The sequence below is a fragment of the Oenanthe melanoleuca genome, chromosome Z (genome assembly GCF_029582105.1).
Source record: "Oenanthe melanoleuca isolate GR-GAL-2019-014 chromosome Z, OMel1.0, whole genome shotgun sequence".
Taxonomy (NCBI): Eukaryota; Metazoa; Chordata; class Aves; order Passeriformes; family Muscicapidae; genus Oenanthe; species Oenanthe melanoleuca.
The window spans coordinates 6,582,378-6,606,382 of NC_079362.1; the positions used below are offsets into that span (position 1 = coordinate 6,582,378).

The 24,005-nt window shown below is 41.5% G+C and overlaps 1 protein-coding gene across 6 annotated transcripts in view; it reads right to left on the minus strand.

The window, feature by feature from the left end:
* Nucleotides 1-512: 512 nt before the first annotated feature.
* XRCC4 (X-ray repair cross complementing 4) overlaps nucleotides 513-24,005 on the minus strand; it is a 144,006-nt gene continuing 120,513 nt past the window's right edge. For 4 of the 6 annotated variants that reach the window (XM_056514352.1, XM_056514353.1, XM_056514355.1 and 1 more), the window contains one exon: nucleotides 513-2,155. In XM_056514352.1, coding sequence (XP_056370327.1) covers nucleotides 2,059-2,155 — 97 coding nt within the window. In that variant the 3' untranslated portion in view covers nucleotides 513-2,058. Of the gene's footprint in view, nucleotides 2,156-21,814; nucleotides 22,274-24,005 lie in introns of those variants that run through there. The other 2 variants (XM_056514357.1, XM_056514358.1) reach the window with 1 other exon arrangement.

The following is a 24,005-nucleotide window of genomic DNA, read 5'->3' on the forward strand; positions in this document are numbered from 1 at the left end:
TCAGCTGAACCAAAAAACCAAAAAGAAATAAAAAACAAACAAAAAAGAAACAAAAAAGAAACAAAAGAAATGAGAAACAAAAGAGAAACAAAAAAAGAAACAAAAAAAGAAACAAAATAAATGAGAAACAAAAGAGAAATAAAAAGAAACAAAAAGATAAAAAAGAAACAAAAGAGAAACACAAGAGAAGCAAAAAAAGAAACAAAAAAGAAAAAATAAATGAGAAACAAAAGAGAAACAAAAAGAAACAACAGAGAAACAACAGAGAAACAAAAAGAAACAAAAAGAGGAAAAAAAGAAACAAAATGAGAAACAAAAAAAAACAAAAGAGAAACAAGAGAAACAAAATAAAAGAGAAACAAAAAGAAACAAAAAAGTAACAAAAAAAGAAAAAATAAATGAGAAACAAAAGAGAAACAAAAGAGAAACAAAAACACCCCAAAACCTCCTCAAACAAAAAAAGAAAACAACAAAAACACAAACAAACAAACAAAAAACACAAAAAAAGGAGATAATAAACTCTCTGACAGACTTTATTACACGTGTAAATACTGTAATGTAAAAAATGCACAACATTTCCTATTTGCACAACATTTTGCTATCAGAAACTCAACAATTCTCTGAAAGTGGGGATGTGAGGGATGTTCAGCTCCCTTCACCTCCATTTTCTGCTCAGGCACCATCGAGCCAAGCTCTGGCACTCTGGGTTAAGTCATGGAACATTTTCATTTTAAAACTGAAACCATACACAAGCTTTTGCTGAAAGCATTGTCAGATCAGCACTGGAAGATTTTAAATCAGGCTGTGCCTGTGAATGGGTGCATGAATGGCTCTTTTGTGGCCCTGTCACTTCCCAGCCACAAAACCTTTTTAGCAAGCAAAATATTTTGGCCATTCTTATTTTTGCTGCGTGATTTATAACACTGTCCCAGAGCCCTTTGTGAATTTAAAATGCTGTGACTGTGTTTTTTTGAGAGGGGAATGCTTAAATATAATGTTCCCAGATCCCCATGTTGTTGTGTGGAGCCTGCAAATACTGACAGGGATGCTGTTAATTGAATATAGGATGGAATTCTGGAAGCAGAATCAGAGCCACTTTGAAAATATCAAGTATTTTACCAAAGAGCTTTGCAACCCATGGAGCACAGAGGATTTCAACTACTGAGTTCAGTGGGATTCCTCCTGCAGAAAGAACTGTATCCTTCTGCTTTAAAAAAGAATGGATTCAGGCTCTAGAAACTGCAAAGCAGAAACCTGAGGTCCACGTTTGGCTCTTCATTTTGGCCACTGAAGGTAAATGCAGGTTAACTTTGTCTTTTTGGTGAAGACTTAAGTCCAAATGAATGCATCAGTTTGGGGCAGGACAAGCTCAGGCATTAACATGCTTTGGTACCTAGTGCCTTCACTCACAATGTCTAACAGATAAAGACAAATTTGATTTCTTTTTCAAATGCATTTTATTTTTTTCTTCTTTTTTTTTTTTTAGAAAACTCCTTAAGGAAAAAGCTGAAGTATCAAAAATTCACAAATTTAAACACTGTGGGTTTCTACAGAAAGTTAAAATAGAATCAATATCAACATGAGTAGCACTCTACTCCCAAAAGCAAGAACACCTTATAATGCATAGTGCCACACAGTAAAAGGACATTTCTTTGTATGTTTTGACTCAGAACAGACCCTCCCAAAGTCACACCTGCACCTCAAATAAAGCTGATTTACCCAGACTGAGCTGGAAATGTTGAGTGCAGTGGAATCACTCCATGCCTGGGGTCTGGGAAAAGGCTGAACACAACCTGTGAGGATGCAAAAACACACCCACAGTGCTCTCCCTTCCCACACACAGGTGATAAAAGGTTTACACAGAGGCTAAACCCAACTTTTAGACCTCACAAATGAGGTGTAGCAGGACCAGGGTCTGTAAGAATGGGAGAACGCAGCGAGGGAGGATTTAGAGCCTCAGAGCAAAGATTTTGGCTTTTTTTCTGTAAAAAAACACTTTTAGTTTATTCCTCATCCCTGCTGGAAGCACCATGTCCCCTCTGCCCAGGCCAGATGTGGCTACATGTCCTCAAAGAGATCCTCTGGCTCACAGGAGTTCTCCAGAGTTTCCAGATCCCAATCTGGGCAGCGCTGCCCCTGCGAGGCCAGGCCAGGTCTGAAACAAAAAACAGAGGGATGTCAGGCAAGTCTGGAAACAGATACAAACAATCCCAGCATATTTTGTTGTTTTTTGGGGTTTTTTTCCCAGGTTACATCTAAGAGGAAAGTGGTTTCTGTGAGAACTAATCTGGGGTGGCAGTGGCAAAGCAAGCAGAGGAAATTCAGTTTATAAATGTCACTGCTTCAGCTGATCTTCTAGAAGTTTTTTAAATGCCCTGAGAATGATCATTTCACCCAGTTTCCACATGGAGAGATAGGAAGAGCAGCACAGGTGCAGAAATCATGCTAAGAGATGTTCCCTATTTCTGCTCTCTCTGCAAAACATGATTTCAGTAAAGACAGCTCTGTCCTGGTGCCTTGGGAAGGTGATGTGCTTCCAAAAAGAAAAAAAAAAAGTGGCATTTGCAACAGGTTCTGATCCCTGTAGGAATCAGGTTTACATAGGCTGAATCCACACCCACACTAAACTCCCAAAACAACAACAACAACAACAACAAAAATCAAACAAAAATCAACAAAACCAAAACCAACCAAACAAAAAACCCCCAAAAGACAAACAAAAACCAAAATCCTGCAGAGAAATTTTTTTTTTTTTTTTTTTTTCTGTGAGCTCAGAGGAGATTTATCAATCACAGGGGTGTGTGTTCCAGTCACAAGGCATTCCAGTGACCAGCATCAGCCACTGGAGTTATTATCTTATTTTCACTGCCTTGAAAACAAGAAGTGATGCCCTGCCCTTGGCTCAGGACCTGGCTGCAGGGAATGGGTGTGGGAAGCAGGAATCAGACCTGGTGTGGTGTTCTGCAGGATCTGGGGTTGGTTGGGGCTTCACAAGGGTTCACTATGGGTTTATTACCCTGCTGCAACACTGACAAAAAGGTGAAAATTCCATATATTACTACCCAGGATGGGAGGAACTGGACAGAAGTGGTGGAGAGTTCCACCCTCCAGTGCTGCCCTGTGAGGACTCAGTGAAATGAGGCAGGCAATGAAATCTGAATTTTCAGACTGATTCAGGCATCTGCCTTCAACTGCTCCATGTGGTGGAGTAAAATTCACCAATTTTCAGAGCCAGATTTTTAACAACTCCTATCTAGGAACCTCAAGGGAGCAGAAATCTATAAAACATGGCAATTTCAGAGGGGAATGAACTCCCTGAGACACCAGGCACTGCATGACTCCCACTGCAATGTTCAGAGCTCTGAACATTCTGTGTTTCCTGGATCTGGTGAATGAGTTTCATTTCATCCCCCCTGTGCTCCAGGGCAACCAGCAAAAACCCCAGTAAATGCTGAGTCTTGGATGCTGCCACTTCCCAAGAGCATTCAGAATTTCCTCACCACTCTGCCACTCCAGTTCTGCAAACCCCTCTAAATTCAATATATTGCTATATTCACATTGTGGTTATTCCTTTTTTTGAAAGTCTAACAAGCTTTCTCTGAAGACTCTTCCCAAAATCTCTTCTTCAGGCCTGAATAAACTGTGCCAAGCATCTTTTGTATTCCTTTTGGCATGCAGTGACACCTAAACAGATATTTGCCTCACCAAAGGTGACTGGGATCAGCTGTGAACAGACCTGCAGGAATTGGACCCTTCACCAATGACCTCAGAGCATCCCACACTGCTCTGGTGGCTGAAAACCAACTTACTTAAAAATAAAATACAGGCACCAAGCCCCAGCAGAGGGGTTATCAGGTTCAGCCACTGAAGGTGTGCTGTTCTTTCTTACCTTTGCCAATCCATCTCCAGTGAGAACAACATATGTGAAGCACACAGTGTGGAGCCACACACTGATCATTTAAATTAATTCTGAAAGGTCTCATTAGCAAATAAATTAGGCTGTGGAGGCCTTTGTGCCACCACAGGATATTTCAGGTATGGGTTTGTTGTTCTGGTTTTTGGTTTATTTTTTCCTGGAGCATATGCTCATATATTATTCAGGCATAAAAGAATTAAAAGACCCCTGAGACCCCACATTTGTTGGCTGTGAGGTTTCAGCTGTTCCAGAGTTTTCTGATTTGGACAAGGAAGCCTGGCAGGGCTTAGGCAACGTCAACAACCATTCCATCCTCATTGGCTAAAATAACAGTTTTCAACACCATCCATGAGATCACATCTTTCAGCCAAGCCACTGTTGAGTTTTCACATTGCACACTGAGAACTATTAAGCTTCTGTGTCCTTGTAACAACATTTTAATCTCCAAAAGCTGCAGCACTGTGCCTCTGAATAAACCCAGCCCCGTTTGCATTAGGCTCCCCACACAAAGCTCATCAGCAACTCAGTTTTGGTTTCCAGACTTGGTGAGTCCCCCCTCACTGAATGCCAACAGCCTGCTCTGGGCTGTGAAATTATTCTGGATTTCTCAGAGAGGCTGTATTGCCATGCCCTGATGCATAACTGGGTTAATTTCTTTAAACTGCAGCAAGTTGCACAGCCCTCCCTTGCCAAGGAGCCTGTAAGTAAAGGCATTCTTCCTGAAAGTTTATTCTTCTGCTGGATCTCTTTTTGAAGTCCTGCCTTTTGGTAAACTTAAACTCCATTAACACATCTGGAGAACTGCTGACTATAAGAGATCATTTCATATTTCCTGACATTTAGTTCATAAATTAAGACAGAAGACCAGACCCACAGCTGGTGTGAATCACTGGAGCACTAATAATGTCAGAGGAGCTCTGCTGACTTACACCAGCTGAGATTCTGGCCCCAGATCTGGAAGAAAGTGGTTACATGACTTGGTATTTCTCCCCAGAGCTGAGTAGGAGCTGTGAGGAGCAGGAGACATGCAAGGCTCTCCTCACCCAGGAACCCATGGCTCTGCAGAAGCTGCACCAAAAAAAAACACTTTATTTACTGGAAAGATGAACTGTCCTTGCATATTGCTTTGCCTCCAGAGCCAGCCCAACACACTGTGGTTATTACTCTGCTCAAGCTTTTGCCCTTGAGCAACTCTCATGGGATTTGGAGAGAGAAAAACCCTCACAAACCAACATGGATGGAAAGGTTTCCCAAGAAACTTGAGTAATCCAGGACTGTGCCTCTGAACCACTGCATTATTTCCCTCATTTTTCAGTAATTAAAATAATTGGTTCCAACCATGAGCTGGCATTTTACCAAGAGGAGGGGACCCCAGCTCTCACCATCTGAATTTCACAGTGTGTTCATCCCTCCCCAGCTTGGTTTAATGGTTCCCTGCTTCATTTGGACATGAATCTTAATGAAGGCTTAATAAAATGAGTAGATAATAACACAGGATGAAATCTAATATACACTTCCTTCAGTACCATAAAAATAAGTGTCAGCAGCAGCTCGTAGACAGAGAATTACTGCAGCATTAACACAGGAACCTCAAATTTTTGAGGCCCCTCAAACCCTCTCATGGCTACAGTTGAAATCTTGGCCTTGAAAAATCAATGTTCTCAGTGCTCCTGGGAGAAATCCTGACTGCCCCTGGTTACTGGGCAAAAAGAGGAAGGTCAACCACAAAAAAGAAAAAAAAAAATGTTGTCATGGAGGAGGGGGGGAAGCCTCTCACATGAAGTGATGCATTGAGAACTGCTCCATGCAGAAAGAGCTCTTTAAAATGGAATATTAAAAATGTGGGAGCTGCAGGGGATTAAAAATATGATGGTATTCCCCCTCAGAGATATGCTAGAGTGACTATAATACAAGGTAAATTATCAATAAGTTTTTCTTTTTAATTCAATGTAGAATGGAAAAAGAAAATAAAATGTTTTACATTTTGGCAGGAGTAAGAGTATTTAGCTTCCAGATACAGTTTTTGCTGGCATTTATTCCTAGAAATTATGTGAAAGCAGGCCCATATACTTCTAAATAATCCTGCAAAATGTAAATCCCATCAAGTCTTGAAGAACTTGCTGAGTACATTCAACTCCACAATTTGAAATGAGAGTGGAGGGACTTTTCCCTAAGATAGTGAAGAAACTGAGATTTTTTTTTAAATTTTTTTTTATGCTGATTTCAGTCATCTAAATATTGCAGTGGTGTCAGAGATCATCAGAGCCCAATCCAAATGTGGCCCCAAGACAAATTCAGAAAAACCAGAGGAAAATACTCAGGAAATAGATGAATAGAACAATTTCTGAGACATCCATGCCTGGCATTTCCCTAAGCTCAGAGTGTTGAGCAAGTCTAGCCTCCACTTAGGCCACCAGACAATGACAACAACAACAAAAATAACAACAATCTTGTTCAATTTCACAGTTAATGAAGGATATTTTCAGTGCAGAAAATACAAAGTTAATGTTCAACCAGGGAATTAAATGCTCTTTAACAAGATTCCACCTCTGGTTGGAGGCCAATTGCACCTGTGTCCATCACCACTGCAGGGCAAGCCTGGAATTCCCTCAATAAAACACAAATGAAAGCAAAACTTCCAAACCCAGGATGATTTTAAATCATGTCTTCAGCTCCTGAGAGTGATGCTCCTCATTCTATAGGACTAGAAACTATCAAGTCTGGGATGATTTTGTCCTATGCTTGTACAAGTTGTGTGGGGTTTTTTTCAGTTTGCATATCCCTGGAATGCTCCAGAGGGAGGAAAGTGAACTTGGAATCTCTCAAATATCCTATAAATTGACACACTGGTTGCAGCAAAGAAATTTCTACATTGAGAAGATGCTCATATTTATCCCTTAATGATACAACTTTTAATATCTGATGTAATTTCCAATAACTGGTCGAGATCAGTTCTCAACATTTCTATTCATTCACTGAATTTATTTAGTCCTGCAAAACAGAAACTTTTTTAGGGAGATTACATCCTTTTAGTTGCAAATTCCCAATCAACTTCAGCTGGCATTGGTGCAGGTCCTTATGTCAAGAGAACATTCTGGTCTAGCAATATAAATTCAGCCTTGGATCTTTCCATCTGATCAAACACGCTCACAGATGCTTACTAACAAAGATCTACTTTAAAATGTAATAATAGATGTCACTTACAAGGAAAAAGCCTAAACCATGTTTGTTTTAGACAAGTGGCACACATTTCTGTGGCTCATTTCCACTTAAACTCCTTCCTGCTTAAATAAACTAGACCACATGCACTTCGAGGAACTCACCAGCACCACTGCCTTCACTGGGGGAAAACACAAACCTCTTAATCACTGCTACAAAACTAGAGAGCTAAAGGAAAAACTTGGTTTGTTTAGGAATTTTGTCAAGGCCTTTCACAAATCCAGTGCATTGCAAATCTGTTGGAAAATGCTGGGAGACATTTCTCATTATTTATCACGTATACATTTATATAACACCAGAACTGGCTAAACTGTGTGATAATCCTGCTCCAGGCTGTCAGATCCTGGGGCTGCTGAGTCTCTCTAAGCCTTTGCTACCCCTCAGGGTGGTCAGAGAGACCTCAGAAAATAAAAATAAAACCCCCTGCTGGATTTCTGGTGCAGGGAATGTGTGTCCTGGTGTTCCTCTGCCTGCATCCCTGAAGGGGTTGAGGTGGAATCTGGACAGATGGGGTTTTCCACCCCAAAATCTGGTGACTGCACCTGGCAGCTGCAACTGAAAGCCATGCTAAAAAAGAAAATAACAGAAGAGTATTTAACTGGAGAAAAGCAGGAGTCAGTTTAAAGTTAAGCCTGAGCTTGCAGAGTCTCCTGAACCATAGGCTCAGCCTCTTTGCATTGACTGCTGAAAAATGAAAACCCCCTCTTCCACAAATTAACAGCATTTAAATTATTCTGAAAGTAAAAATGGACTAGTCCAGCATCTCTATGATGAAAGTTTCCCTCTCAACACCAGACTGGGGTGCTCTGATTTGGGAGAATCCATGGACTCAACCCAAAGAATGAGCTTTCAGAACTCCTACCACTGGATTTAGCACATTCTTTCTCCCTGTTGAACAATTTGTACTCACACACCTGGCACCATCAGGAGCCCATTACTGCCCAGATCACCCATTATCCACAGATCTGCTCAGCAGGTTTTGGATCATTCACTTTAATCAGCCTATTGCAGGAAACCACTTTAGGTCAGCAGAGCATGTGGATGTATCACTCATGAGGGTGTTTTCTAATGACAATATTCACTCAGAAATATAGAGCAGCAGGGGGTTCTTAATAATTCTGGGAGCAGGATTCAATTTACAAGCCAAGATAGAGAAGATGAAATATAGCAAGCTTTTTTCTCCCCTCTAATAGGTTTCTATTGAATATAAAGTTGTTTTAAGAACTCAAAATTTTGTTTTTCTCTCTGCTGCCTCTTAATTCCCACTCAACCTCTCCCTGTGCTCCTCCTGACCCCTCCCCAGCCACAGATCTGAATTCATTCTTTCTTTTCTGAAATGAGATCAAAGCTTTGATAATTAAGATCAAACAATCACCTATAGTGACACCTGTGAGAGCTGAAACCTGTTCAAACACACAAGAGGGGAAAAAAGTTTAAAAAAACCAAAAAAACAACCAAAAACCAAAAATAAGGGGACACAGACCAATCACACAAGTTCATTACTTGCTGGGTAATGCTGCAGAAGAGTCTGGAGAAGGAGATCTGTAAGAAAGGTTGCACCATCTCCAAATAAACAACAAAACCCCAGCTAAACAAAAGGATGGGACTGGCCCTGAGTGTTTATTTTTGTGACAATTATTATAAAATGAGAGGTTTTCTTCTTAATGAGCTACTCTGCATTTTATTCCTGTGAGTGGTCATAATCACAGAAACCAGTGGCACCCCAGCTGGGATGCCAATCCACCCCCAAAAAGTGGAAAGGAGAGGATCCCAGAGTCTTGAAGACACCCCACACTGAATATATAGGAACAGAAAAACCACAGCAGAAAGCAGAGAATACAAGGAAAATGTGACAAAATTGATTAGATACCAATGTACAGTAATTTTCTTTACACAGCTGCCTCAAGTCCAGCCCAAGCCAGATTTTTACCTTCAGCTCTGACAAACTTAAAATATGTCCAGAAAATTTTCTTGTACTGCTCTGGTTCAAAGCAGCATCCAAACCACAAACATTATACAGTTTTAATCCACAGAGAGCCTTGAAAACAAGCCCAGTGCTGCACCACCACTGAAAAATTTAGATAGTTTGCCTTTTTGTTAGGTTTCAGCACAGTGCTGTAAAGGAATTTTTCATCTTACATTAAAAGCATTAAGATAAAAAAGGAATATTATGCAGGTGGGCAACTGGGACTTTATTAGGAGAAGGCAGGTGTCAATCAGAGGAGAATAATCATGGTTCACATATGAAACAGGTGCTGCTGCCTGGGTAAAAAAAAAAAACAAAAAAAACCAGGAATAGCTCTGAAAGTGGAGCTGCACCTGGTTCTTGAGGCACTGGTAAGGTCCCCTCAGTGGAATCCCTGTGGAAAAAGGGGAAGAGTAATGCACATTTCTTCAAGTGCACCTCCTCAAATGTCTCAATTGTATTCTTTCCAGAGGAAAATTAATTAGAATCAATGGTAGGTTCGTGGCCCAAAAGCACAGGGAGGACACTGTCTGCTGCTAATTAAGATTGTGACAGACTGAGCATTCTGATTCCTGATTCTGTCTGAAATGGGGTGTCTTTGCAAAGGAGAGAGAGGAAAGGAAGGTGAAAGAGCAAGACACAGGAATTCCCATCTGAAAGAGCAGATCACAGCCTGGGGAAAAAATCTCTTGCTCAGAATAGGCAGTTCAGATAGTACAGACTGATGCAAAAAATTTGGAAGACTCAGTTGTTCAAAGAGCCTTTTAAAAATTTATTTTAAAGCACTATTATAAATAAAAATGGTGGCTTGAAAAGTTTCCCAATAAATCTGGCAGACCAAAGACATTCCTGGTATCATTAGGGAAAAAAAAAAAAAAAATCAGAATTCAGTCTGAAGCACAGGTTTTCAGTTTTAGCTTAACTTCTAGCTAAACAACCAACATCACTTTTAAAATAATTTACCAGCTGGGGTTCCAACCCATTCTGTGTTTTCATCCTTTGTATTGCTAATTGTAATAACAATACTCAGGCAAGAGTAACAGAAGCTCATTCTAAACCTGGTGGGAACCAACAGGGGCCATCACAGTGAGGGTTTGGTGCTGTCAAAATGTTGAGCTCCAAGCTTAACATAATTCTTTGGAGCCTACACTTTATTTGTTCTAGAAAGAGAAGAAAAAGCTGTTTTCTGATAGGAATGCAAGGGCACAGACAATCTAGCTGCAGAACACCACTCTATAAACCAGCAATAAAATTATAAATGTGAAGAATAAGTTTGTTATTACTGGTGAAAAAAATAGGACAAGGGCCTCTTGTCTTTCTTGGTGGGGTGAGGGAAATCTCAGTGGTGCTGTTTCTGATTTCTGAACCTACAGAAAAGGAGGCTGTTCAAAGACAAACTACTCCTGCCCTTCCCTCACAATAGTTTCATGACCAGACAGGTGTATTTAACTGACTGTTGTCAACAGCAAGAGCTCAACAGGCAGAAAAAGAGCTGGAAGACAAGATATAAAGAAAAAAAAAACCCTTTTATTTGATTGCTGAAGCTGTACAAAACCAGAGCAGTGAGCAATGCTCGTGCTCCCAGGCAGAATTTATGTAGCAAGGTGTTTCTCTTGCTGTAAGCATCCTAGACCTGATCCCAGCATTGCAAAAATCAGCAGATTCAGAAGGTTTGGAAGTGGACTGGGGGCTTATCAAAACCACACAGCTCTCCCCAAGGCTTTAAGCAGCAGAAAATAATGAAAGGAAATACCTCTTGTTAGATTTCTCTATTGCTGCTTTCAAGAAGGAGAGGAGGATAAAACCAGCCATCCCCCCTTTGCAGAGGAGGATGAAAAATGGGATAGCATAAACATCCAGGACAATCCTTTTGAAGTCTGGATCAAAAAAAAAAAAAGAAAAAAAGAAAAAAGAAAAAAAAAAGAAAAAAAAAAGGAATGAAGCCTCAGGGGCAGGGGAAGGGAAGTTACTGCTTTATCACATTGAGTCATTCATCTTGAGCACTCCTGCGTGTCTATTACGTGTCAGCAACTGCAAATTGGGCAACAGGAGTGTGATAAAACCAGACATTCCTAGAAAACTTTCCTAGCAGATGCTGCTTAATTCAAAGGAGAGGGTTTTCTTCCTTCCAACAGCTGCCTGAAAAGACAAAAACTCCAGTGAAACTGTCTCTGGTGACCAGCCCAGATCAATACGAGGCGAGCAGCTAGACTTAAATCAATGAAGGGAATAATGAACCTGAAGACACCTTCTCCTCAAAGCAAAAAGCCCAGATGATTCAAATTCCCTCACAGACACTGTCCTGCCTCACCAGGGCTCACTGGTCTCCACACAGCTCAAAGCTGATGGGCCACTGTGCTGCTGGAAATGCCTTAATGATGATTAAATACCTGCAGAACAATCAAAAGTGGAAGTGTTAGAAAGCTGGGTGAGGGAGAGGAAGCAATGGGACTCCCAAGGACCAGGCAGAGCAATGCAAATTTGGACAAAAATCCCATTTCTGGAGAGGGTGTTGGAGGCAGGGTGAAGGTGGCAGCTGGGGAGGGGTGAACAGGTGTCACCACACCTCACAGAATTGTCCTGGTACAACTCTGGCCACCCTGCCCAGCTGTGCCTGTCCCAAAACAGAGCCAAAAACACCCATTTATGCTCCCAGCCTCGTTGTTTGGCACATCTTGGTGCTGCACTGACAGCAGCAGCACAGTAGCTCCCTGGGCAGGGACCCAGTCTGGGTCCAAACTGGGAGAGGCTGGAGCCCTGCCAGGTACAGCACAGGCAGCTTTTGGTGGCAGGAGTGGGTTTTTTAAAAGGTTAAGCACACCACAGTGCAGCAGAACCTCCAGGGGATGATGCATTGCTGCCCTTTCCAAATGTGAACTCCCTTAATGGAGAAGTGAGCTCCAGAGGCTCCAGAGGCTTTGCTGAGCTGATGTGCTCACAAGAGCTTCTTTGTGCAACAGGAAATGAGGAGAATCTTCTGGGGTTGGGGGGAAAGAAGAGGAGAGAAAAAAGAAAAAGTTCAGTGTGGAAATAAGAATGCTGTGGGTTGATCCTGGCTGGACACCCAAAGCTGCTCTGTCACCCCAAACCTCAGCTGAGGAGGGAAGGACATCACTGCTGCTCCTTTCTTCCTCAGGGGTTGGACTCCTCACATTCCTTCCCTGCTCCAGTGTGGGTCCCTTTATCCATGGGGTCAGTAATTCAGGAATTCCCCCCAGTGTGTCCTGGTAAGGTTGTTGTTAATGCAAAAAGCAGGAGCAAGTAAAGCAAGATGTGTCAATGGCTATTTTGCAAGGCCAGATTGCAACCCTGCCATCCAAGGGAAAATAAAGCAGCCCTAAACAAGAGATTTGGAAACTGATTTTTTTTTTTTTTTTTTCCCAACACATCTTGAGTTCAGTTTGCTAAGTGGCTGCCTGGCTGCCCTTGCAGCCTCTGGGCACTCAGCACATCCTGGAGTATCCCACCTCCACGAGAAATCCAAGGAAAAAACTGTGGCACACAGACCCCCTGAGCCTGTCCCTTAAGTGACAGATATTCAGGGAGTTCTGCAGCACCAAAGGGGTTCCAGAGCCTGGCAATCTGACTGTATCTGAAACTCGAGGCTATTGAGGAGGAAGAGGAGATGTTCCTGGCAATCCTCCCTTGGAATAATCTGTGTCTGTGAAGCTCTGTACATAAATACATACATACAATTATGTACAGGCAGCAGGGGATTGCCTGGCTGTGCTTTTCAGCCAAATCAAAGACACACATTAAATATACATCCTCGTTAGTTCTAAGAAACATTGGGAAACCAGGGCTTTGGGCACATAAACCAATGACCTAATTACACTCATCCACATACAGCATTTTTCCTACTCCCAGCAGATAAAACGCTCAGCAACCCCCACTGCCCTTCCTGAAATTTGTTGTGCAATGTTCCTGTCACCAGTGCTGCTCTGCTCTGCTCTTAGATGTGACTGTTTCAGAGACTAAACCACACACATTGACAGAGAGTCATCGGGTCTCCCTAGAACTTAAATCACAGAGCTTTGGGAAGAGACATTAAAAAAAAAAAAAAGAAAGAAAAAGAAAAAAGAAAGGCTTACAAAATAGAATGGTATGTTCAGCACAAGCCTTACATCCAAAATGAATGAATACTGCAACACACACCATCTGAAATGCAGATTATATACTCACCTTTGCACCAGAGCTTTTAAAAGTGTCCCCTACAGAAAAACAGCCCTTTATATTTCACTTTTAAAACACACCAGATATGCAGCTGGGTTTTGGGATTTGTCTATGGAAAAATTTGGTTTATATATTTAGGCAAAACACACAGGTATTAAGCACCAATTTAAATTTGCTTTTGGAGAGTTTTTGTCAGTGAGGTGAGCAGGAGAGTCCTGGGACAGGACAGTGTTTATTCACAGCTTTTCCAGTTTCTGTCCCACAGCTGAACTCCTGTTTCTGGGTGAATACACTAAAAACAGTCCAGGGGTAGATATTAAACCAATAACAGCAAGGTGGAAAAAAACATTTTCTCAGACCATCCTTTTCTTAAAGAAAGTTGTTTCTGCACATTGATCACTTAGGCTTGAATTTCTGTGAATTCTTGAATTTCTAGAATTTTCTGGCAGAAACTCACTAAAAGAATGTCTTAAAACCAAATGATCAAACATTCCTTTCCCTCTATACTTGGGTGTCAAAGGGGTATTTAATGAATATTAATTCAGGCAATTCCTCTGATCTGGACAGCCATGGCTTCAAGTTTAATGGAAATTTCCAACAGGTCAACAGTTATCCCCAACAAAAGACACAGGAAAATAACTTCACATATATGTTTATCATAGCAATTCATCCTTAGATGCTATTTTTCAACTCAAACAGTTAATTTTAGAACAGAGAGGAGTGTATCTTGCTTTCTGTCAGGATAAACATTTGTGACATACAGCACATGGAAAATAATCCAAAATGACAGAATTGATTTTGGAAAATGACACTCACTAACACAGCTAACGATGAGTAATTCCAGGTTGGGATTTACCAGAATTGATCTGAACCATAAGCTATTTCTTTGTCTATAACTCTGTGGAGTAATACTTTAATGAGACTGTGGCAGATTTTCCCCACCACAAAAACTCCGAAAAAACCAAAACAACAAAAAAAAAAATCAAAAAGCAAGCCTTATTCTAAAGATATAACTATTCCCTCAGAGCAGCCAACAGTCTCATTGCACTGATGGCATGGTAATCAATGCCTATTGAGGGGATTATCACTGAAATAAAGACAGATTGCACTTGTAGCTTGGTTGGATTAGTTAATTTTCCATAAAGGTATCGTGATGGTTTTACTCCTTATGGCTTGATTTGCCCATGGATTAATTCCTGCCCTGCACTCCTGCCTTCCCCCACTGTCCTCCCCTTTGATGCAGCTTCCCACATCCCAGCCCTGCTCTGGCTGTGCTCAAACAGCTGAGCCAGGATTGCAAACTCCTCCGACTCCAGACCCTGCCAAGAGTGTGAGAGCCCAGCATGAAGAAGCAGTTCAGGGATCCAAGTTCCTGTTGCCTAATCAGTCCTTTCACCCTGGCCAGGAGGCAGTTGTGTCTCTGCTGTGGTTTAAAAAAAGAAAAAGAAAAAAAAAAATCCCCCCAAAAACGACAGGAAAAAAAAAAAACAAACCAAAACCCAAAACCATGAATTATATGGCAGCACAATGAGCTATCAATTACTGACCCGATCTGCAATGCTGGGAATCAAATCCCAGAGAATCCAAGTGATCAAAGAGGAGTCGTAGGTTGCAAATTTTATTGCTGTGTTTTTACTGGAACACGGTTTGCTCCTCCTAAAATCTTCCGCATTAACACAATACATAGTCTGGAGCTGTTTAAACAAAACCTCATTCCACAATTCCACATTTCAGGGAAATTAGCCAAGTAATAAGACAAAGCAATTTCTTTAGGGTATTAGAAAAAAATTAGGGAAAGTTTTGAAAATTTAACTCCCGTCCCTAAAGCCTTAAACTCTGGAAATCAACCATAGAGCATATATTTTCCTAGATAATGAAAAGTACTTGTAATGGATTTTACAATTAAGTGAATGAAAGCTGCTGCAGGATCTGTTAGGGATTGTCAAACCACTGTAAAGAATTCACTGCTGCGTCAAACCCACCATTAAATTCCTTGTGCATTTAGCCACAGGCATTAGAGAAGAAACAACATTTAGCACTGAAAGAACCCCCCTCACTCGGAAGATAATGACTTAATTTAACTTCAAGGGCGAAACGTGAGGGCAATAAATCAGCCAAGGGGATGCATGTGGCACAATGCACATGAGGCTCTGCAAACAGCTCTTGGTTTCCATTGTTATTCTCCACTCCACATCCCCTCGGTGCATTGTTACAGGCACTGGAAGCAGAAAAGGCACAAACTCGTGCCCCTGTTGGCAGGAGGGATGCTGAAATGGATGGATTTGTGGAGTTTTGCTGCTGCCACCAGCCACAGCTTTCATAGAAGGAGCTTCAGGAAGGAAAGAATCTTTGGGTGCCTTCCAGAGAAGTTAGGTTTCAGGAGGAACTTGGGCAATAGCAAACCATGGCTGTGAAGCAGCATCCCCTGGTAATTCTGACAGTTCCAGCATCTCACCAAGCCATGCTCCTGCCCTGTTGCTGGGGGGAGAGATGGAAAAACACCTATTCTGAGGAGAGGAAAGCAGAATATGAACCAGCAGCAACCCAGTTGGTTTTTTTACCTTTGGTTTCTTTGGTTTTCTGCGTGGCTTTTTTTGTTTTGTTTCGTTGGTTTTTTTTTGTTGTTTTTTTTTGTTTTTTGTTTGTTTGTTTGTTTGTTTTTGTTTGTTTTGTCTTTCCTGTCATGGAAAGACAAAATCCTCTTCTCTTCTCTTCTCTTCTCTTCTCTTCTCTTCTCTTCTCTTCTCTTCTCTTCTCTTCTCTTCTCTTCTCTTCTCTTCTCTTCTCTTCTCTTCTCTTCTCTTCTCTTCTCTTCTCTTCTCCTCTCCTCTCCTCTCCTCTCCTCTCCTCTCCTCTCCTCTCCTCTCCTCTCCTCTCCTCTCCTCTCCTCTCCTCTCCTCTCCTCTCCTCTCCTCTCCTCTCCTCTCCTCTCCTCTCCTCTCCTCTCCTCTCCTCTCCTCTCCTCTCCTCTCCTCTCCTCTCCTCTCCTCTCCTCTCCTCTCCTCTCCTCTCCTCTCCTCTCCTCTCCTCTCCTCTCCTCTCCTCTTCTCTTCTCTCTTTCTCTTTCTCTTTCTCTTTCTCTTTCTCTTTCTCTTTCTCTTTCTCTTTCTCTTTCTCTTTCTCTTTCTCTTTCTCTTTCTCTTTCTCTTTCTCTTTCTCTTTCTCTTTCTCTTTCTCTTTCTCTTTCTCTTTCTCTTTCTCTTTCTCTTTCTCTTTCTTTCCTCATATTTTATTATTCTTGTGTGCTGTCAGTGGAGTCCCTTACACTAACAGGTCTCAAGCTTCTGAGCATTTTATTACAGCACTTGCTTCAAGTCAAGACTTTTTCCAGTAATTCTGCAAAACAGGATTCTTGTACATAGAAGAAAAGAAAAAGAAAAAACACTACTTTGGACAGAATCTCATTCTGCTAGTCCTGACTTGACTATCATAATCCTACTGAAAGAAACACTCCTGGTAGCAGGAACCTGTAGGTTCAAAGAGGTAAAAGCAAAGAGGTGTAATACTATAAAGAGCTGCAAATCCCAGGATATTTGTGGTTGGAAGGGATGTCTGGAGATGTTTGTACAGATTGATGGGATCCCCTCTCACCTTCCCTTCTCCAGCCTGAGCTCCTGCAGGCTGTGCCCAGCACAGGGATGCTGCAGATCATCTTCTACAGCACACAGGAGCTGGAAATCTGACCCCACAGCAGGTCACAGCCCCAGATATGGCTAAGAATCTGAATAATTAATTAAACAGAATGCTCACATTCAAAGGAATAAGCAGCCTTCTTGGTGAAATACACCCAGCTGTGCTCTCCTGCAGAGATGCTGTGGCTGAAACTCAAGAAGTCCTGTAGCCCAAATCCTCCCTGCACTGAGAACACTGCAGGGCTCCTGCTCCACAGCCCAAAGATGAGCTTTTCCATCAGAGAAGGTCACTCCAGATGAAACTGCTCCTTAATGTGGCTGAGGACATCACCCAGCAAAGTAAGTATCCCTTGGACTGGTTGCCTGGGTACCCTTAATGAAATCCCAGCTTCCAGCATGTTCAGCTCAGCTCATCTCAGAACATTAAAGCCTGATTGCAGGAGGCACGGGGAAAATGAGGTGATGCCAGTGGAAAACATGCCTTTTATCCATATAAATAACTCCTGAGATAACAAGGTGCTCAACAAGGAGTCAGGATGCCCTGACAACCAAGAGCAATTTGCCTGAATTCAGTGCTTGCACATCTATCTGTACACAGATCTGGAGCTGCACTGGCATTCTTCCATGCACAAAATAATGAATTTCTCTATTTACATTCATTTTCCAGAGTACAGAATTGGATGAGGGGTCTTTATTTACCTTACAAAGGACTGTGAAGAGAAATGAGCTATGTGGAGTTTTTCAAACTGATCTATTCCCCCCCCAGACCTCTTCCTCATCATTAGTATTTCTGCAGCACTCTGTTAAATTCAGCCAGAGATGCTGCTTCATTTTTTCCTCTGGAAACACTACTCTGCAAGCCAATGAATATAACTGACAATTTCCTAATATATTGTCCAAAAGCTCTTTCTCATTTCAAGTCATCCTCCCTAATCCCATTTCTCATATTACATTCTCTGCTCTGCGCTGATACTCTTCAAGCCTTATCAAATGTTTCCTTTGTTGTCCTGCAGCCAGCCTGTATGTATTTAACCTAAACCCATCCCTCATAAATCCAAATACCTTTCCTGTGCACGGTGCTCTTCCCTCCATCCCTCCAGCTGTCAATACCTCCCTGCTAATGAGACCTCAGCATCCCCAGCGACAGGAGACCTCTGCTTATTAGACTAAAATTGAATTGGTCTTTACTGCTGTCAAATCAGTATTCCAAATTCATGCCTAATTTGCTGTCAGTTACTACTTTTTAAGTCCCTTTTGGCATTGCTGCTTTCCAAGGCTCCCCTAACCCACAGGAATCCACGGCTCAGATTATTTTTCCCTTGATAGGCCGGTGCTAATTAATGTTTCTAAAATGCTTTAAAAGTGGAAAGACCTGTATAAATATTAAGTATCCTTATCTGTGATGGGGAAACGTGCCCCATTACTGTTGTCACATAAACTTCACATCAACACACCCTGTGCACAGCCCTTGGTCATGGGCACTTGATTTCCGACAAAGCCCTGCTGACTGGTACAATAATGGGAAATATTTATGTGTGGGCTGTGTACACACAAGAGCTGGGCCCTGCAGTGTGAGTGTTGCACACACAAGACACGGCCAGAGCTCTGCTGTTTATGTATTGAATGTAAGCAGAGGCTCAGAACAGTTTTCAGCTTTGCCTGTGTGCTTTACACCGATTTTTCGCTGTGTAAACACTGTCTCACTGAGTTATTGGCTGCCCCGCAAGGCCTGGTGCAGGGGATTGTTCAATTCTGAATGAAATGAAGCTGGGGGAGTTTGGGCAGCTTGGGTATTAATCATTCAGAAAAACAAAATGAACAAAAAGGCCTTGTGTTTTGTTTCCACTGCCCAGCATTTCCTACATTTGACTTTGAGCGGGTGTCGTTTCCAATGCTCTGCTCCACAAAGGAGTGGAAGGTTTTTCTGTGCACTTAAACACCTTGAAACCTCAGCAGATGATGGTGTGAGCATCCTCCAGTGCCAGCACAGTGCCCTGGGGGACTCACAGCCCGCGACTGGTGGGTTTATGACACAGAGCAGGAGCCCAAGAGGGGACACAAAGCAAGGAAACCAACCCAGATAATTTGTTAAAGCAGCCATTAAATGGGTTGGCAAGGTTTGCTCTTCCAAAAGGCTGCACTCTTGGATCTGGTCCAATAAATCACTTACCACAGAACTCTGAGGAGTTATGCAGAGATTTGGAGGTTAAATCTGTGTTTATGTATTTGGTTTTCATTGTGATCAGCACAATCAGCACCTACCAGGACTCACCTACCACTTACATCAGGTTTTTTTTTTAAATGTATCAATTTTTGACTCAGGAAATTCTGTGATGAATTTTCTGCAAGCATTGCCCCAGAGCAATGGGGATGGCAGATCTTCACTTCCACCTGTGTTGTTTTCCAACAAGCCTATTTCCTATGAGGCATTTTACCATATTCCCTTTTTATCTGAACTAGATTCTCTCTAAAAACTTCAGACCAAAGCAGAAAATTAATATCCTAAAGAGTATAGAAAAGCTATTCCATCCAAACACCTGATGCTTTTGGATTTGCTGAATTCTCTGTGGTGATGCTGAGCTCTTGTGTTTCCACTCTCCCTTTCCACAGGTGGAGGAGAGCACACCAGTACCAGGTTTCCCAAACCAAACAAAAAAACCCCAGCAGGTTGTTTACTTTGGAGATTGTTTGGGCAGCACAGCACACAGCCAAAGCACCCCTCATGCTACCAGAAGACCAGGGGGAAAAAATAAAAAAATAAATGTGTGTTTGCCTCCCTTATAAAACGGAGAACAGAGCCCTTAACCTCGTATAAAATGTCTAGACTCTGGATAAACAGTCACCAGTGCTGGTGCTGCTGCTGGTTACTGAGTTACCACGGGCACAGAGCTGTACATTAATGCCAGCCAGGCTCAGGGATGAGGAGCAGCTCTGAGATGATCCCTGGGATAATCTTTGCCCTGCCAGGACCTGCGTGGCTGCAGCCACAAGCCCCACTCCACCCTCACACCCAACCTGCAGGTGATGCTCAGCTCAGAGTCTTTTTCCACTGGGGCATTTCTCACCTCTGAGATGCAGCTGGAGCACCAGGAGGATTTGCAATACCTCTGTCCCTGTTGCTGTTTCACCTGTGTTTTTTAACACCAGCCAGCAGCAGGACACAAAGGCAATAATTCAGAACAACGCCAGGAATTCAGGACAGTCTTCACAGAAACTCAGGTGAATCCACAAAATGTAAAGGGAAAGGGTGCAATTTACTAGATGCAGGCAGTATACTCTGTTGTAGTTCCACTCTATTGCCTTGATTGCACAAATTCAATTTGCTTCATTTTCTACAAGCTGATACAATGCTCGTTGTTGACTATTACCCTCCATGTGTTTGCTTCAGGTTTTGTTTCCTGGCACTGTGCAGATAAACTAATACAGTGCTGCTCTGGAAAAAATATTTCCTGTATTCACATGATTACCCAAACAAAAAAACATAAGCAATTTTTATTTGTGTTACTGTTCCTAGTAAAAGACAAACAGAAAAACAACAAGGTTGGTGTGCAAGGGATTTTTGCCAAAGACACGTTGGAGGAGATTCCAACAAACAGGCTGGAAAGCTCAAATCCATTTTAGAAAATGCTACATAAAACAAACATACCTATCAGCACTGATTACCTTCCCAGCACTGGGGGAAATATTTATTAAAAAACCCCAAAAAATTCCAGTTTAACATATAAGAACAGCACCTGTTGCTGTTTCCACAAGCAGCACGTTTGAAAGACCTAGAAACTGGGACAGCCTTAAAGGAATTTTCCAAGATTTCATCCAGGAATGCCTCTTCTCTGGCTGAAAACCATCTGGGCTCCTTGCTGAGAAATCTTTAATCAAATTGTCTGCGACAGAGAGAAACATTAAGAAGAAAACTAAGGGAAAAAAAAAATCAGGTTTATTTCCACCAGGGACCTAAGCAGTAGCTTGAATTGGGATTTAAAGCCAGACAAACTGGACAAATGCACTATTTCAACCTCATATTCCAAGTTACAGAGGCACAAATAGATAAATGTGTCAGTAAAATCAGCTTGCTTCTACTGCACAGTAAGCTCTTGTGAATAACCAGCTTCTCCCTCACACATTTTTTTAAAAGAATAATTTGTTCCTAGTCAAAAAGCCTGTGTGCCAAGTTTCAGCACAGAATAAAATCTTTACAGTGGAGTTATAAATTTTTTTGAAAAGTGGGTTCTGTGTACTCACATACACTTAACCATTACAAGGGCAGCAGGTGTCACTATAACAAATGATGTAAAGTTTAATTTAAACATCAGAGAACACACTGAAATACTTTGGAAATTGCCACAGGTCACTTAACATTTTATATGAAAAAAAAAAAAAAATGAAAAAGAAAAAAAAATTAAAACCCTGCCTCCTCTCCCTAACATTTAATTTTTTTCCCCCAAAGAAAACACAGACATGGATTCTTTGTAATTAGCAGGACTGTGGTTTTACAGCCAAACCTGGGCCAAGAAGTGAAAAGTTAACAAATCATTAGACGACATACATTGCTCTGTATGAGAACCGTGGCAATCTGCAGAATAGCTCAGGATACACGAGCATGAGGTCAACTGTTTTCAGTAGATAATTGTTAAGTATAAGCATCCTTGCCTCACAGACAAGGCATGCAACAACACACAGGGATGCCTGGCACTTCCAAAACAATTATATTTGCCCACCACGTTACCTAAACAAATACAGGAAGCATGGTCACTAATCACAGATATGATTTAAATACTAAGGAAAGAAGAAGAACAAGAATAAAAAAATAAAATTCTATTTTCTTTCCTCCCCTCTTTCCATTTTTTCTGGTGAATCACCAGTTCCCATAGTAACTACACTGTTTACAACACAATAGCCTCTTCCTCTTCTTGCCCAGGCTCCCTGATGCTACAAAGCACTTTAACACCTACTTAACTTTAAAGCTGGTCCTACAGCAGTGCTGGGGACCAGTGTGTGTGTTCTGCTCAACTCGAGGGCAGAAAGGGAAGAGAACACAAAAGGAAAAGTAAAAAATGCAACATCTGTTCACTCAGGGACAGTCCTTTCCCAGACTGTGATTTTATTTTAAAGTTGTTTGGTTTTCAGCAGTACCTGAAGGTTTCCACACAGGAATCCTGCTCCTCCTGAGCCAGACTCTGCTCAGGGCTGCACTCAGCTCCTACAAATATTGGTGATCAATGTTTTGTTCTATCTCTCATCCCACCAAGGCCAGGCTGGGCAAGGCTTGGAACAACCTGGGGTAGTGGAAAAAGTTCCTGCCCGTGGAAGGTGGATTGGGATGAGCTTTAAGGTCCTTTCCAACCCAAAAACAGTGAGGAATGTCACCACCTGTCCCCAGGAGAGAAAAAAAAAAAAAAAAAAAAAAAAAAAAAGCCTTATATCAACAATTTTAACCCACACATAACTTAATATGCCAAAAAAAAATTCAAAACTGTCTGTGAGAAGGTTTAAGGAGAAGTTTTAGTTTTTAGTTTTCTCTTGAGGAAAATATGGAGATGGGGTGTGGGGTCTTTGCTCCTTCCTCAGAGCCTTTATTTTTGTCTGAGGAAGCCTCACCAGCAGTAGCTGCTGCTCCTGGCACCCTGATCTCAGCACACACTGCTGGGATCATCACTCCCATCCCCTGTCCCTGCAACAGCAGCCCAGAGCTGCTGCCTGCCTCACCTGTGCCTCCAGATAATTGGAGCTCTTCCTCTTCTGCAAATGAACATTTTAATCCCAGTGATGCCTGAATAAGAATATTATCTGCTAGACATCTTTTTTTTTTGTGGTTTGTTGTTTTTTCTTTTTTCTCTCTTTCTTTTGCTTCAGCATAACAACTCTGGCCCCTGTTCAAAAATGCACTTAAGCATGTGCTTAGTTTTAAGTAGATGAATAGGCCTGTTGAAAAAATGCTCTAGTTAAGCATAAAATTAATAATGTGCCTCAGTGTTTTGGATTAGGCTTTAATTGCAGGAAAAGTTTAAAGCCATATTGTATAACACTTAAACATCCACCTATAACTGACTTATGCTTTTCCTTAAAATAAAATAAAAAAACAAAAAAAAAGCTGTAGCAATGCTCCCTGCAAGAACCAAAGTACAGGGGTAAAGATCCCTAAGATGAAACCAGTATTATCCTGCAATGTGATAACAGCAGTGTAAAAAATGATCTGTGACTTTCATGCTACTCTTTGCTGTCACACACGAAGGAGATTTTTTCATCAGTGTCCATAACTCAAATTATATATTTTAAAAATACCAGTGTAGTTGGGTATCTTTTTGACTAACTTGGTTCTTTTTTCAAACCCCAAACACAATAATTCAGGTAATCACAATTCCAGATCACACATGCCATCATCTCTTCAGAGGCTTTACAGGAGACCTTTTAGGTTTGCTTTTTTTGGGGGGGTTTTGGGGGTTTTTTGTTTGGATTTTTTGTTTTGTTTTGTTTTGTTTTGTTGTTTGGTTTTTTTGTTTTTTTGTTTTGTTTTGTTTGGTTTGGTTTGGTTTTTTTTTTGTTGTTGTTTTTTGTTTGTTGTTTTTTGTTTTTGTTTTTTTTTAATGGGAAATTGTTCTTCCTTCTATCCCTATCTTCCCCATCTACTTAGAAATTGTAATTCCTGGTATCTCTACCTTCCCCAGCCACCACCAACAACAGAAATATATTTCAATTTTATCGTGAAATATTCCAAATAAACGCTTTATATGGCAAATGATACAACATGAACATGGAATACACATAGATTTCCTCCCTCCTTAGGAAGGAGGTGTCTATCAGGATGAGTTCAGCACAAAGTGAGATTTTTCTGTGGCCATCCCATCCAGCCTTAATGCCCATCACAGGGAATTCCATCTGCCTTGTGAAAGGAGAAGTCTCCCAGAAATCTTAAGCCAGATCTGGAAATTTGAAGAGTTTTATCTAGCATATCAGGGATACTTGGGGCATAATGAGGCATGGAGAGGTGCAGGATGGTCTGGAAGAGCCCAAGGTTACAATGTAAAAATGTGCCCAAAATGTATTCTATCACCATCTGTTAAACCAGGGGGAGCAGTGATCCTGATCTCTGTGGGAGATATCT